Below are 11768 nucleotides of genomic sequence, written 5' to 3' on the forward strand. Positions count from 1 at the left end.
TGGAGTCTTTTGTGTTTCTCTGTTGTTGTTTTGAAAACTATTATTATTTTTGTTGCTGTTGTTGTTATTATTATTAGGATTGTAGAAATTGATTCATTAGCTTTAGACGCTTCCATAGATGGGCCGGGAGCACTTGAAGGCAGCACCACCCCCTCCTCCCCCTCCTCCTCCACTGTGTCAGACAGTGACGTCACCCCGCTCCTAGACGGACAGCTGAAAGCTCCGGGCTCAGAGGGCTTGTTGACGTTTTGTTTTGATCGCTTTTTCTGGATTTCTGGACATTATCCGCACATTCAGAAGCCCGCCTTTCGAGCCTGCCGTCACGCCTCAGTGCGGGGATCCAGCAAAGATGAAATGGATGTTTAAGGAGGACCATTCCCTCGGTAAAGGGGCTTGGATTGTTATGAAACGAGATCTTCTTGTCATGTCACGCACCCTCCTTTCTGTTTCTGTCTCTCCGCATCGATTGCTGCCATCTCATCCCTATAGGTGTAGAAATGTAGCGCTTGCCTCAGCAGATAACTGCTTTAAATCCATGATGGCTGATGCTGCATGATTAGTAACTAGCGCTGACATTATTCCTTCAAGTGAAATGATCGCTGTCAAAATGGGGTTCACCTTTCAACATCCCTGATGCATCAGATCAGTCCTGCCCTGAAGTGTGTTTTCCCATTGCATGCATATTTCCTCATCACCTTATTCCGTTCAAGAATCCCAGAATTTAACGTTGCTTTGCTTATATGTAATCCCTATTTGAAATCCCGGGGAAGTAGCAGGATTAAGACCTATCAGGGATTCTTATAGTAAATTCGGCTGTGTGCAATAGTGCTACAACTTTTTGTGTTGGTTCAGGCTGCTGGGTTAACCCCCCTCTAGGGTATATTTAACCAGGACATATCACTGAAATTAAGCTCACATGGGTGCCAAGTTGAAGAGTGTTTCCTCAGTGATTCAGAGCTGGTAACCTTACTCAAACAGAGTGTGGGTCTCCTGTTAATGATAATCTGATAGAATTTTGAATTGAGTTTGGTGTAAAGCTCCCTCCATAATCAGATGGCTGGAACAGCATGCTGCCACCCAGTTAATGACATTTCTGGCGCTTTGCTCCTCAGCTTCAGATAACCTCGAGGTTCCTTTTTAAAGAAACACAGAAGTAGGCCTCTTATCTGGGTTAATGAAAGTGTGCTCCTAAATGGAGCCACCACATGTTCTCACCCATCACCTCACCCTCTCTGACCTCTGTTCATTTTCTTCCTGCTGCATACAGTCATCCCTGCAATAGATGCACTTACACCCCCCTGATATAATAATGACTTAATGAAGGCTGTTAATATGATTTACTACATATCTGTGATGGTAATGACTTTAAGTGACAAACAAAGATAATCCCCCTGTGAGTTGGTGTTAGAAAGTATCCCCTGCTTAGGCCGCAGCCAGCCTGCATGCTGTGTTTGATTGTGCGTTTGGGCCGATGTGTCTGACTGGGCTTGGCTTGAAAGGCCAGAGGACTCCCGAGAGGCCGCGCTCATCCTTTAATCTCTGACTTCCTGTTTGTTTGCTGTCTCTCCCTCAGAGCACCGATGTGTGGAGTCAGCCAAAATACGCAACAAATATCCTGACAGAGTACCGGTGAGTTGTGGGGGAGGGCAGCTGTGTGGCTTGAAGAGTGAATGGCAATTATTGGAGGGGAAGAGGAGAGAAGTGAGTGAGAATTAACAGCTTTAAGATGATCTCCAATTTTAACTACTTTAGGTTATCAAATATAAATACACAAGTCAAATTCTGCACCTCCTAAATTCAAATTAGCATCTTGCAAATGTGCAATCCTCTTACACAGTCGTAACAAGCAGGGCCATTACCGATAAACGTCATCTGTAACTGTAGGCAGGATGGTCCCTCTCCTCTTTAACCTGGAGGATGCTGCGTTCACGGTGTCCTAAAAGAATTCCAGATTCTGATTGGTCAAACCACAGGACCATCCATTTTGTTCTTCTTATCCAGGCAGAAAATGACCTCAGGACAGTTTTCCGTTTCACCTCCATCTTAACTGAGTCAGGACCCTTTTTTCTTAACTTTTTTCCACTGACCATGGATTTCTTAAGTATTCTTAAGTCCATGCAGTGATTTCATCCAGAATCACGTCTGTTTCCAATGCAGTGGAACACGAAGATCGAGGCCATTAAAATGAGTTTTCAGCCTTGTCCTCTGGTGCAGTCTGATTTCCCCCCTTTGTCTGAATCTTTTAATGATATCCTGTGCCCTAGAGTTGAGACGTATTATTTTTAATTACAGTGCTGTGCATAAGATTTGAATCACCTTTGATAAGACAGTTTGACCAGCATAAAATGGTATTTTTGCACCCACAAGGTGTTTCCAGACGAGCTATAGTATCTCAGCACGGTGTGCAGTGTGTTCTTAAAAATTTGAGGAAACTCGACACATCGGGGACAAAAGAAGAAGTCCTAAAAATCTATCTACTGCAGATGAACAGTACCTGAAAGTCATGTCCTGAAGAAACAGGAAAAAATCCAGCAAAGAAGTTATATCTGGATCTTCAGCTGATCCATCTGCTGATCACTGAAGCCTCATCAGAAACGGTCTCAGTGGAAGGCCGACTGTCAGGAAGCAGCTCTTTAACACAAGAACTGGACTGAAAATCAGTGGCAGCAGGTCTGATGGAGTTTTTGGTTCAGGAGGTCAGGAGAGCTCCAACAGTGGGTGTCTGCCACCTGTAAAACATGGTGGAGGCTCTGTCATGGTTTGGGCTGCATTTCAGCCAGTGGTGTTCAAAACTGATGGAAATATGAACACAGAAAAGTACCATCAGGTTCTGATCCACCTTGCAATACCATCTGGAAAGCATGTGATTGGGCACAGCTTCATTTTTCCAGCATGACATTGATCCCAAACACACTGCCAATGCTGGATAGAAAAACACAATAGAACACCAGTAATTCAATTTAATCTTATTTATACAGCACCAAGGTGCTTTATATTATGAGGTAAAAACCCTGCAATCATATCAGTCATGGATCGGCCTCCCCAGAGCCCAGACATCCACATCATTGTAGCAGTGTGGGACAGAACAAAAGGCAGAAACATCCAGAGAAGAACTTTGAATGTCCTTCAAGAACCCAGCAGAACGATTCCTGCCTCAGAGAGTTCAGGCTGAGCCGAAGAATAAAGGTGGTCGTAACAAATATTGACTTTCAAGCTCGTCAGAACTGTCCAAACTGTTGTTGCCTTGTGTACTATAAGCAGCATATAAAGAATGAAGGTGACTTTTGTACCGTACTGTAAGTTTCTGAGATTTTGGAGTAAAACTGACTCACACTGGTAAACAGCTGTTTGCTGATATGCAGCTAAATCAACCGTCACACCTGAAAGCCTTACAGGTAGCTTTCAGCTGCAGGAGCTCCTATTGAACATTTACAGGACAGCATTTCACCCACAGGGTGACCGAAAAGTTTTCATTTTTCTGTGATGGCAACATGAACCCGATGACACCAGAATGACAACAGTTGAGGGAAGTGAGGATTTTGGGGAGGAGAAGACGGCTGTTCTGAGATTGGCAGTCCACAGGCAGCGTGACCACAGTGTGTAAAAACACATTTGTCTGCTATTGTGTGTCCTTCAGGTGATAGTGGAGAAGGTCTCTGGCTCTCAGATTGTGGACATTGATAAGAGGAAGTACCTGGTGCCCTCTGACATCACAGTGGCCCAGTTCATGTGGATCATCAGGAAACGCATCCAGCTGCCTTCAGAGAAAGCCATCTTCCTCTTTGTGGACAAAACTGTCCCCCAGTCCAGGTGAGCGTGCGCTGCGTTCTGCAGCAGGTCAGTGAATTTAAACTGTTTCCTGGTTTGTATCATCAGAGTGCAGCTAAGAGACCACCAGAAGCTGTTTACTGTTTTATTCTAATATTGAAGTGACATAAAAACCTGTTTGTAGTTAAAACTGACTAAAAAAAGCTTCTGCAGTCACATTTTGATTAAATAAAAATGTTTTAAATAAACTTATGTTGAGCTAAACAGAACATAAAGAATGAACAAACATATTTACTGGATATCATTAATACTTGCTTTGGATTGTATACTTTGTACTTTGTAGTTGTAGCTTAAGAAAAGAAATTCAAGTTTTGTTTATTTACGGTCCGTTTGGCCGTGCGTCCATCCCGTATCCCAGAAATTCCCTGAGGGAGTTTCTGCAAACGTCCCCTGAGACGCAACAATGAATTCAGTGGTCACTGAGGCCTGTTTTTGGTCGTGTCCTCAGAATCCACAACAGAGTTTTAATCAGATTTCAGCAATAAGTAGATGAAGCGTTGATGCTCTAAATAAGTTATCGAAGTTTAGAATCCACTCTCTGGATCAGCAGCTCACACACCACCTCTTCACCGACACAGTACTGATGCTGGTGGCTAATCTAGAACCAGTTCCACAATAAAAGACTGCTGCTGGTAAAATGTTTGTCTCTGTGATGTGGCTGCTGCAAGTGATTTGCAGGCTGTACTTATTCAGCAGGATGATGCCAAAGAAGTTTCCACAGCAGGGCTCCTAGTCTGCAGGCCTGTTGGCTGGGTCATCAGATCATGTCTTATTTTTGAAAGTGATAAATGGAAACAGAAGGAAAAACCACTAACAGCTTTTTTCATTTTTAAAACTCGAATAATTTGCAGATAAAACAACAGATTAAGAACAGAACACAAAATGTAACAGAGCAGAGGGAGCATCAGTCCGGCTCAGAGGAATATTCACTGCTCAAAGGAACACTGAAAACACATCAGATTTCAGTGGGAACAAATCATGCTGGATATCTGCACTCATATGGACTGTTTGATGTGTTAGGAACAAAATGATGGAAATGAAAACGATCAACCTACAGAGGGCTGACTTTAAGGACAAGTGGAAAAAATGATGCTGCAGGCTGGTCCATTTTGTTGAGGCTGGTCATTGCAGCAACTCAAAATGGTCCTCAGTAGTTTGTTTGTTTGCATGCCTGAGAAAACAGATGGTGTCCTGGAGGATCTCCTCCCAGATCTGGACCAGGGCATCGCTGAGCTCCTGGACAGTCTGAGGTGCAACCTTGCAGCATCAGATGGACCAAAACATGATGTGTTCTGTTGGATTTAGGTCAGGCGAGCATGGGGGCCAGTCAGTGTTATCAGTTCCTTCATTCTCCAGGAACTGCCTGCATACTCTCACCACATGAGGCCGGGCGTTCTTCAGACCCTTTCATGTCTATAGCATAAGATATCTTTATTGTCATTACACAACACAATGAAATTTTGTTGGATCAATCCTCCAGCACAGGGCACCAGTGCCAGTTCTGGTGTTCTATGGCAAATGCCTCCACAGTGCCGGGCAGTGAGCACAGCGCCCACTAGAGAACGTCGGGCCCTCAGGCCGCCCTCATGAAGCCTGTTTCTGAGTGTTTGCTCAGAGACATTCACACCAGTGGCTGCTGGAGGTCATGTTGTAGCTCTGCAGCGCTCATCCTGTTCCTCCTGCACAAAGGAGCAGATCCCGGTCCTGCTGATGGGTTAAGGACCTTCTCCTGTCCAGCTCTCCTAGAGTTCCTGCCTGTCTCCTGGAAGCTCCTCCATGCTCTGAGACTGTGCTGGGAGACACAGCAAACCTTCTGCCAATGGCACGTATTGAGTTGGACTACCTGTGCAGCCTCTGTAGGGTCCAGGTATGACCTCATGCTACCAGCAGTGACCCTGACCCTAGCCAAATGCAGAACTAGTGAAAAACAGTGTTGATCTGAGAATTTCACCAGTTTAGCATCTCTGTAATTCTGAAGTTAACAAGTAGGTGCGGCAGTTAGCATCAACAAGCAGATCAGAATCAGAATCAGAATCAGAAGGTTTTTATTGCCATATGGGTGAACAGGTTCACAGCATTAGGAAATTGCTGCGGTACTTCGTGCTTACAGAAAAAACAAATAAGTATAAAAACTATAAGACAATATACAAGTATACAAATTGCAAATATACAGAGATATTAGAGCTATAACTATAACACAATATTACAAAATTACAAAATATACAGTGCAGAGACTAATTAAAAGATAGAAGAATGTAGACTATATTCCACTAATATGTACATCAGTGCAATCAGACAGGTGCATAGACATAGGGTCATCAGCGTTTGTGGAGGGTGGTGGTAACAGTCTTAGGGTAATTGTTCATGAGTCCAACAGCAGAGGGGAAGAAACTGTTCTTATGTCGGGAGGTTCTGGTACGTATGGACCGTAGCCTCCTGCCTGAGGGGAGAGGGTCAAAAAGTCACCCTAAGTCACTCACCCAAGGGTGAGCAAAGAGGAGGAGGGAAAACTGTGAGAGTCCTCCACCTGCAAAACCATTCCTGTTTGGGGGGGTGTCTCATTGTTGCCCCTCTGTTATTAATGTCATGAACACCAAAGCAGCTGAAACTGATTAACACCCCCTCTGATACTTACTGACCTCATCAACTGACTTGATGCTGAACTCTGATTAAAAAGTGTTCCTTTAATTTTTTGAGCAGTGTATACTTCATACATGTTGCTGTTTTCTCTGTGAACCACCTACAGCTGTGCGGTGTTGTCGGGCAGTAAAATTTCACATGTAAATTAATTGCAAGCAATGAGAACTTCTTTTGCTTTCGAAAATGGCATAAAATCAAAATCATTCTTAACATTCATGATCCTGTTGTACAAAAATGAAACATTTTATAATCACTGAGCTTGGCGACCTCACTTTAGTCCAGGTGTATTCTGGATTGTGTTGGGAGGACACACCTGGACTACACATGAGCCAACAGAAACGCCTGGATCAATAAAAGCTGAAAGGAAGAGCCGCAGCCATCACTTCCTTATTGTCCTCCTTATCGCTGTAAGACTCTCTTTATGCTTAACATAAAGTTAACTGGCTTAGTGGGATTCCCAGAATATGTCTTATCAAAAAGAGAAGTTTACTGAATGGGTGAAACATTATTTAACTTGCAACACGGAGTGACATAAATGAAGAAGAAAAAGGGCAGACTCTAGTGAAAAAGCAGACAGAGGAAACCAAAGATGAGCTCACTGGATTAACAGACTGTAGGTGTGAAGAAGTAAGCGCCTCGAGACGACTGCTGTGGGGATTTGGCTTCTACATAAATAAAATTGAACCAAATTAAGTGAAATAAATGTCAGTGAACGCACAGCAGCGTTCAGATATAACTGCCATCCATTTACCATCGAGGAGCCGGTCCTTCTGCATGTATGCTGTTCTTCAGTAATAAAATCAAATTTTATTCCCCCCACAACATGCTGCTGATGTAAAACAGGAAGCATGTTGTAACAATGCAAAGTACCTGACTGCCTCTTCACTCGCCACCCACGAGGGTTTATTTAAAAAAACTAAAAATAAAACAAATCTTTTTTGAGATTACACGGACCTGTTTTCACTGAGGCCTTAGGGAGGAAATAAAATATGTATTCCCCGACTGGTTGGCAGTGGTTCCTGGAGGTTCCCGGCTGTCGCCGGGTGAGGCACCAAAAACCAGATTGCCACAGTGGCCTGTAGTTTTTCGTGTTTGTCTGCAAATTCTCACCAGCTGCAGTGAAATTGTGACAGAAGCCACAAATGGAAAAGTTTCTCGCCTTCAAAGTAAAAGTTGTGCCTCAGAGCTGCAGCCAGCCTGTTTCTAAAGGTGCAACTTTTACTTTGAAGGCAAACTGTTTTCATTTCCAGTACTTTCACTTTTCTCAGAGAGAGGTTGCCAGGTTGTTGTGAGTCACTGACTGGTTTGTAACTGGGGCTGTGTGACTGAGGGTCTTATTCACTTGACCCTACACTGTCACCATCCTAGCAAACATGTCCATGCAGTTCCACAGTGGGTAGCTGTGGTAAACTGTGGAGCTGTGTGGGCAACTTTGCCTTTTGGGCCCATATATGGGTTTTCTGTGGGGTAAACCCACTATGGGTTACTCACAGAAAGGTGATGTGGACTGAGGGGTAAAACCAGGCTAGCCCATGTGAGGCCCATAGCAGTTTTGCCCATTTGGAGCCCCAAGAAGGAATTCTGCGGGCCGTGTGGGTCTGCCCAGCTCACTGAATTTGAGCATGGTGCTGTAACAAGATGCTACTGTTGCAACAAGTGAAATTTCTTCCCTCTTAGATATTCCACAGTCAGCTGTAAGTGCTATTATTGCACAGTGGGCGTGACTGGAGACCACAGCATCTTACCCACGTAAAGTTACGGGATCACTGAGCACGTAAAAAGTCTCCAACACTCTTCTGACTCAGTAACTGCAGAGCTCCAAACCTCCTCATTAACATCAGCACAAGAATGTGTTGGCAGCTTCATGCAGGGTTCTAGCCAGTGGTTGATCGCCCGGCCCTGCACCTTGCTGAGGCGCCGTCGCACTGGCCTACGAATTTCAGCAATTTGCTACCAGAACAGATCGCTATTGTAACAGTTAGCTAGCGGCAAGACCATTAGCATTAGCAAGCGGTTGTTCGGTACATTTGGTCACGGTACCGGTCGTACACTCACATCTGGCTATAAAATTTTCTGCCTGGAACCCTGTCATGGTATGAGCTTCCATGGCCGAGCAGCTTCTGTAGCTTCAGTTTCTACTATGAAGACACACCAAATAAGACATTAAGTTAATTTTGTAAATTATGATCATTATTAGTCAGAAATGAGAATAAACCACAATATCCTTGCTGGCTTACAACCTGTCAGTCACAAGCAGTTACACAAACTCATGATATCTCAAAACAACAAGATGGCGATGGCAAAAACGCACTGCAGAGTGATGTCGCGGTGTCCACGTCCATCTTTTATATACAGTCTGTGGCTGTGACTAATTCTGCTGGTTTCTGCTGTGTTTCAGTCTGACGATGGGCCAGCTGTACGACAAGGAGAAGGACGAGGATGGCTTTCTGTACGTCGCCTACAGCGGAGAAAACACCTTCGGTCACAAGGCCTTTTATACAGCACAGGGTTAATGCTTAACTGAATACCAGTCTCTCTCACACGCGCTCACACACACACACACACACACACACACACACACACACACACACACACACACACACACACACACACAGTAAGGCTCAACATATACTGGTGCACAGTGCTTCAGAAATTGGCCTCTACATGTGTTACACAGGTAACGCACCTACACATATGGCACTGTCATTTCTGGTAAATTTTTTGATACTGAAAGCTGCAAATTTGTGGTGAAAGGTAAAGACACTAATATGCTACAATAAACATTTTTCACAGGCTCAGAAAAAAACCCCACTTAACTTTGTCATGTCTCTGTTTTAAGGCCAGTTATTGTTATCTTTAACACTGCCGTAGGTCCGAGTAACAATCACACACGTTACAGGCACATCATTCATCGTCCTGGCACCAGTATTAAACACACACACACACACACACACACCAATCATTACGCTACCCAATCATGCTACAGTTTATTTGCTATCACAGATATTCATGTTCAGCTGAAGTGAGAAAGAGACGCCGTAATCATGTGACTAGAATCATTAACTGCGTTATTTGTACTGCGCATCATATCACGTATGAAAGGTCGGCCATAAGGAGGAGGCCTGTGACAGCCCTGTGCTCGGAGCAGCGCTGCTCCTCGGGGTGTTGCTCCCCAGTCTGACGTCAGCATCTCAGCAGCAAATCGTGAAATTTACTGCTTAAAGAAATCCAACACTTTACTTGAAGTTTGAAATGAAAAAAATGTTGAATACATTAAAAAAATAAATACACAAGCGTGTGAGTAGTTAGTGACAAAGTAGTGAGAAATGAGCTCATAATTAATAAAACCTTAATGAGTGGTTCTTGACCTTCTCAGTGATACAAACTGATGCCTCGTTATTATTTATTCACTGAACCATTAAAAATTCACATTTCTGGTCAAACTCATTAAGTTCTGAACGTGTTTGGTTAAAAACATTACAGTGACCACTCCAGCTCCCCTACATGATCCATAATAATAACTTTAGCCAAAAATAAATGATGTAGTGGGACAAATCAAATCATGTCTAACAGCCGCTCCGTGCAGAACGAGCAGCTCAGCTATGCAGCATCTTTCTGCCACTGGGAGCTTCTTCGTCGACTCTGTGGTCATTACACACTCAGATACTGCATATATGCCGGTCTGTCAGTCACTGTACAACATGCATGTCATAGAGAACATAACACAACCGTGCAGGGCAGTTTTGTTAGCGTGTCATTACCGTTTCAGCCGGCACGCCCAGACTGCAGCTCACAGCTGTGGCTGAACATCCAATGGAATTATTTTATTTTATGATCTAATCTTTTTAAATTTTAGTGTTTAGTGTTTTATTTTTGCTACTTGTGTCTTGGGGTGCAGTAGAGTCCCAGTCTTTATGTACAACCCTGCGCGCCGTTTAATTACCTGTGAAACTATCTGAATTGTATTTAACTTGTCTGAAAGTTGATGTTTAAATACTTTTTAACCTTTGAACTGTGGGCTGATTAACCAGAGTGATGAAGCACTCACTATTTATTTGATATTTTATTTCTGGGAAAAAATGATTGCTCATGAAATGTGACTGGGAGTTGGGTTTTAACAGACCTGTGATTAAATTGTTTTGCGTGAGTCCTGCTGTGTGTTTTTCTGTTATTAAGGCGCTAACTGAGCTACTCAGAGCAACACAGTGTTTCACTTCAGGGCGCTAAAAGGAAAAAACTGGAGAGTAAAGATCAGATTATCATTAAAGCTCAGAGTACTTATTCAGGTTATTTGGGGGTGCACAGAAACCACAGTGAAGACCGGGGGTGGAGGATGTATTCAGGTCCTTACTTAAAGAAAAGTGTTAAGACAACAAAGTAAAAACCCAACACTGAGTACTTTAAAATGACATCAGAAACATAGTTGCAGTAGTATTTTCTGTGAATGTGTCATGAGCCCAGTGGAGATGTTTTATTAGTTTTATCGGGTGTGCCCGCCTGGAGTGGAGCCTGTGTTCAGTACTGAGCACTGCAGGAATAACTGCAGGAATAACTGCAGGAATAACTCTGCTCTGCTTTCTTGCGTTAACTTCCAGTAAAGTGTTGTTCAGGCCTTTGGCTGCAGAGAAGCTCTCTGATCGCTTGGCTCAGACTCATGACATGAACATCATGTTGTATTCGCTATGAGATGATAAACTCGTGTGTAAAATGGTTAAAGACTTCAAGAGAGCCAAAGGCTCATTTTTCCATCCATACAAACAAACTTCTTTTCACGACTGGAGGCAGACGCCCCCTGCTGGCAGGTTTGAGACATTCACCACGTCGGTCTTCTACAGATGCTCTCTGGGTAACTGAAACTTTTAGTTGCAGCTGTAAAACACCCATATCTCAAACCATTACTGGACCCCATGTTTGTGCACCATGAGGCTGATTCAGAAACACTGAAGCTGTGTAATGAAGGAATGCAGTGGTATTTAGGACCGTCTTCATTAATCAGTCTTGTATGAACATTAAATGTATCTTAAAGACAAAGAAATTTTAGATATTTGACAAAGGTAAGGTAGCTGGAAGACCTGACCAATAAAAACAAATGTAAAACTTAGCGCCTGCTCTTTGTCTTATATTTAAATGTCTCTTATTGACAGCTAAAGTCGTCCTGCGCTGTAACCACTGATCACTCTGCAGAGGTTCAAAGTCAAAGCTCTGACGGGGAAACGTCTCTGTGAGATTCTCTGACACAGAAGTGACCATTAGGCTGGGTCACTGTAAAAATGATGATACTCTGTCTGTGACAGACGCCT

General features: G+C 43.5%; 1 protein-coding gene across 1 annotated transcript; it reads left to right on the plus strand.

Annotated features, from left to right (window-relative positions):
• Nucleotides 1–131: 131 nt before the first annotated feature.
• On the plus strand, nucleotides 132–10615 carry gabarapl2 (GABA(A) receptor-associated protein like 2). The gene is made up of 4 exons (XM_030730848.1): nucleotides 132–383; nucleotides 1574–1629; nucleotides 3638–3810; nucleotides 8867–10615. The coding sequence occupies exons 1-4, from the start codon at nucleotides 350–352 to the stop codon at nucleotides 8979–8981; spliced, it is 378 nt and encodes a 125-aa protein (XP_030586708.1). The 5' UTR covers nucleotides 132–349; the 3' UTR covers nucleotides 8982–10615.
• The last annotated feature ends 1153 nt before the right edge of the window (nucleotides 10616–11768 follow it).

This window comes from Archocentrus centrarchus, chromosome 6 (genome assembly GCF_007364275.1).
Source record: "Archocentrus centrarchus isolate MPI-CPG fArcCen1 chromosome 6, fArcCen1, whole genome shotgun sequence".
NCBI lineage: Eukaryota > Metazoa > Chordata > Actinopteri > Cichliformes > Cichlidae > Archocentrus > Archocentrus centrarchus.

Bases quoted from the DNA above. Each gene is read 5' to 3' on its own strand.
- gabarapl2 (XM_030730848.1), top strand. From the start codon at position 350: ATGAAATGGATGTTTAAGGAGGACCATTCCCTCG. The intron at 1,630-3,637 runs GTGAGTTGTGGG...TGTGTCCTTCAG, and splicing joins AATATCCTGACAGAGTACCG to GTGATAGTGGAGAAGGTCTC. The intron at 3,811-8,866 runs GTGAGCGTGCGC...GCTGTGTTTCAG, and splicing joins AAAACTGTCCCCCAGTCCAG to TCTGACGATGGGCCAGCTGT.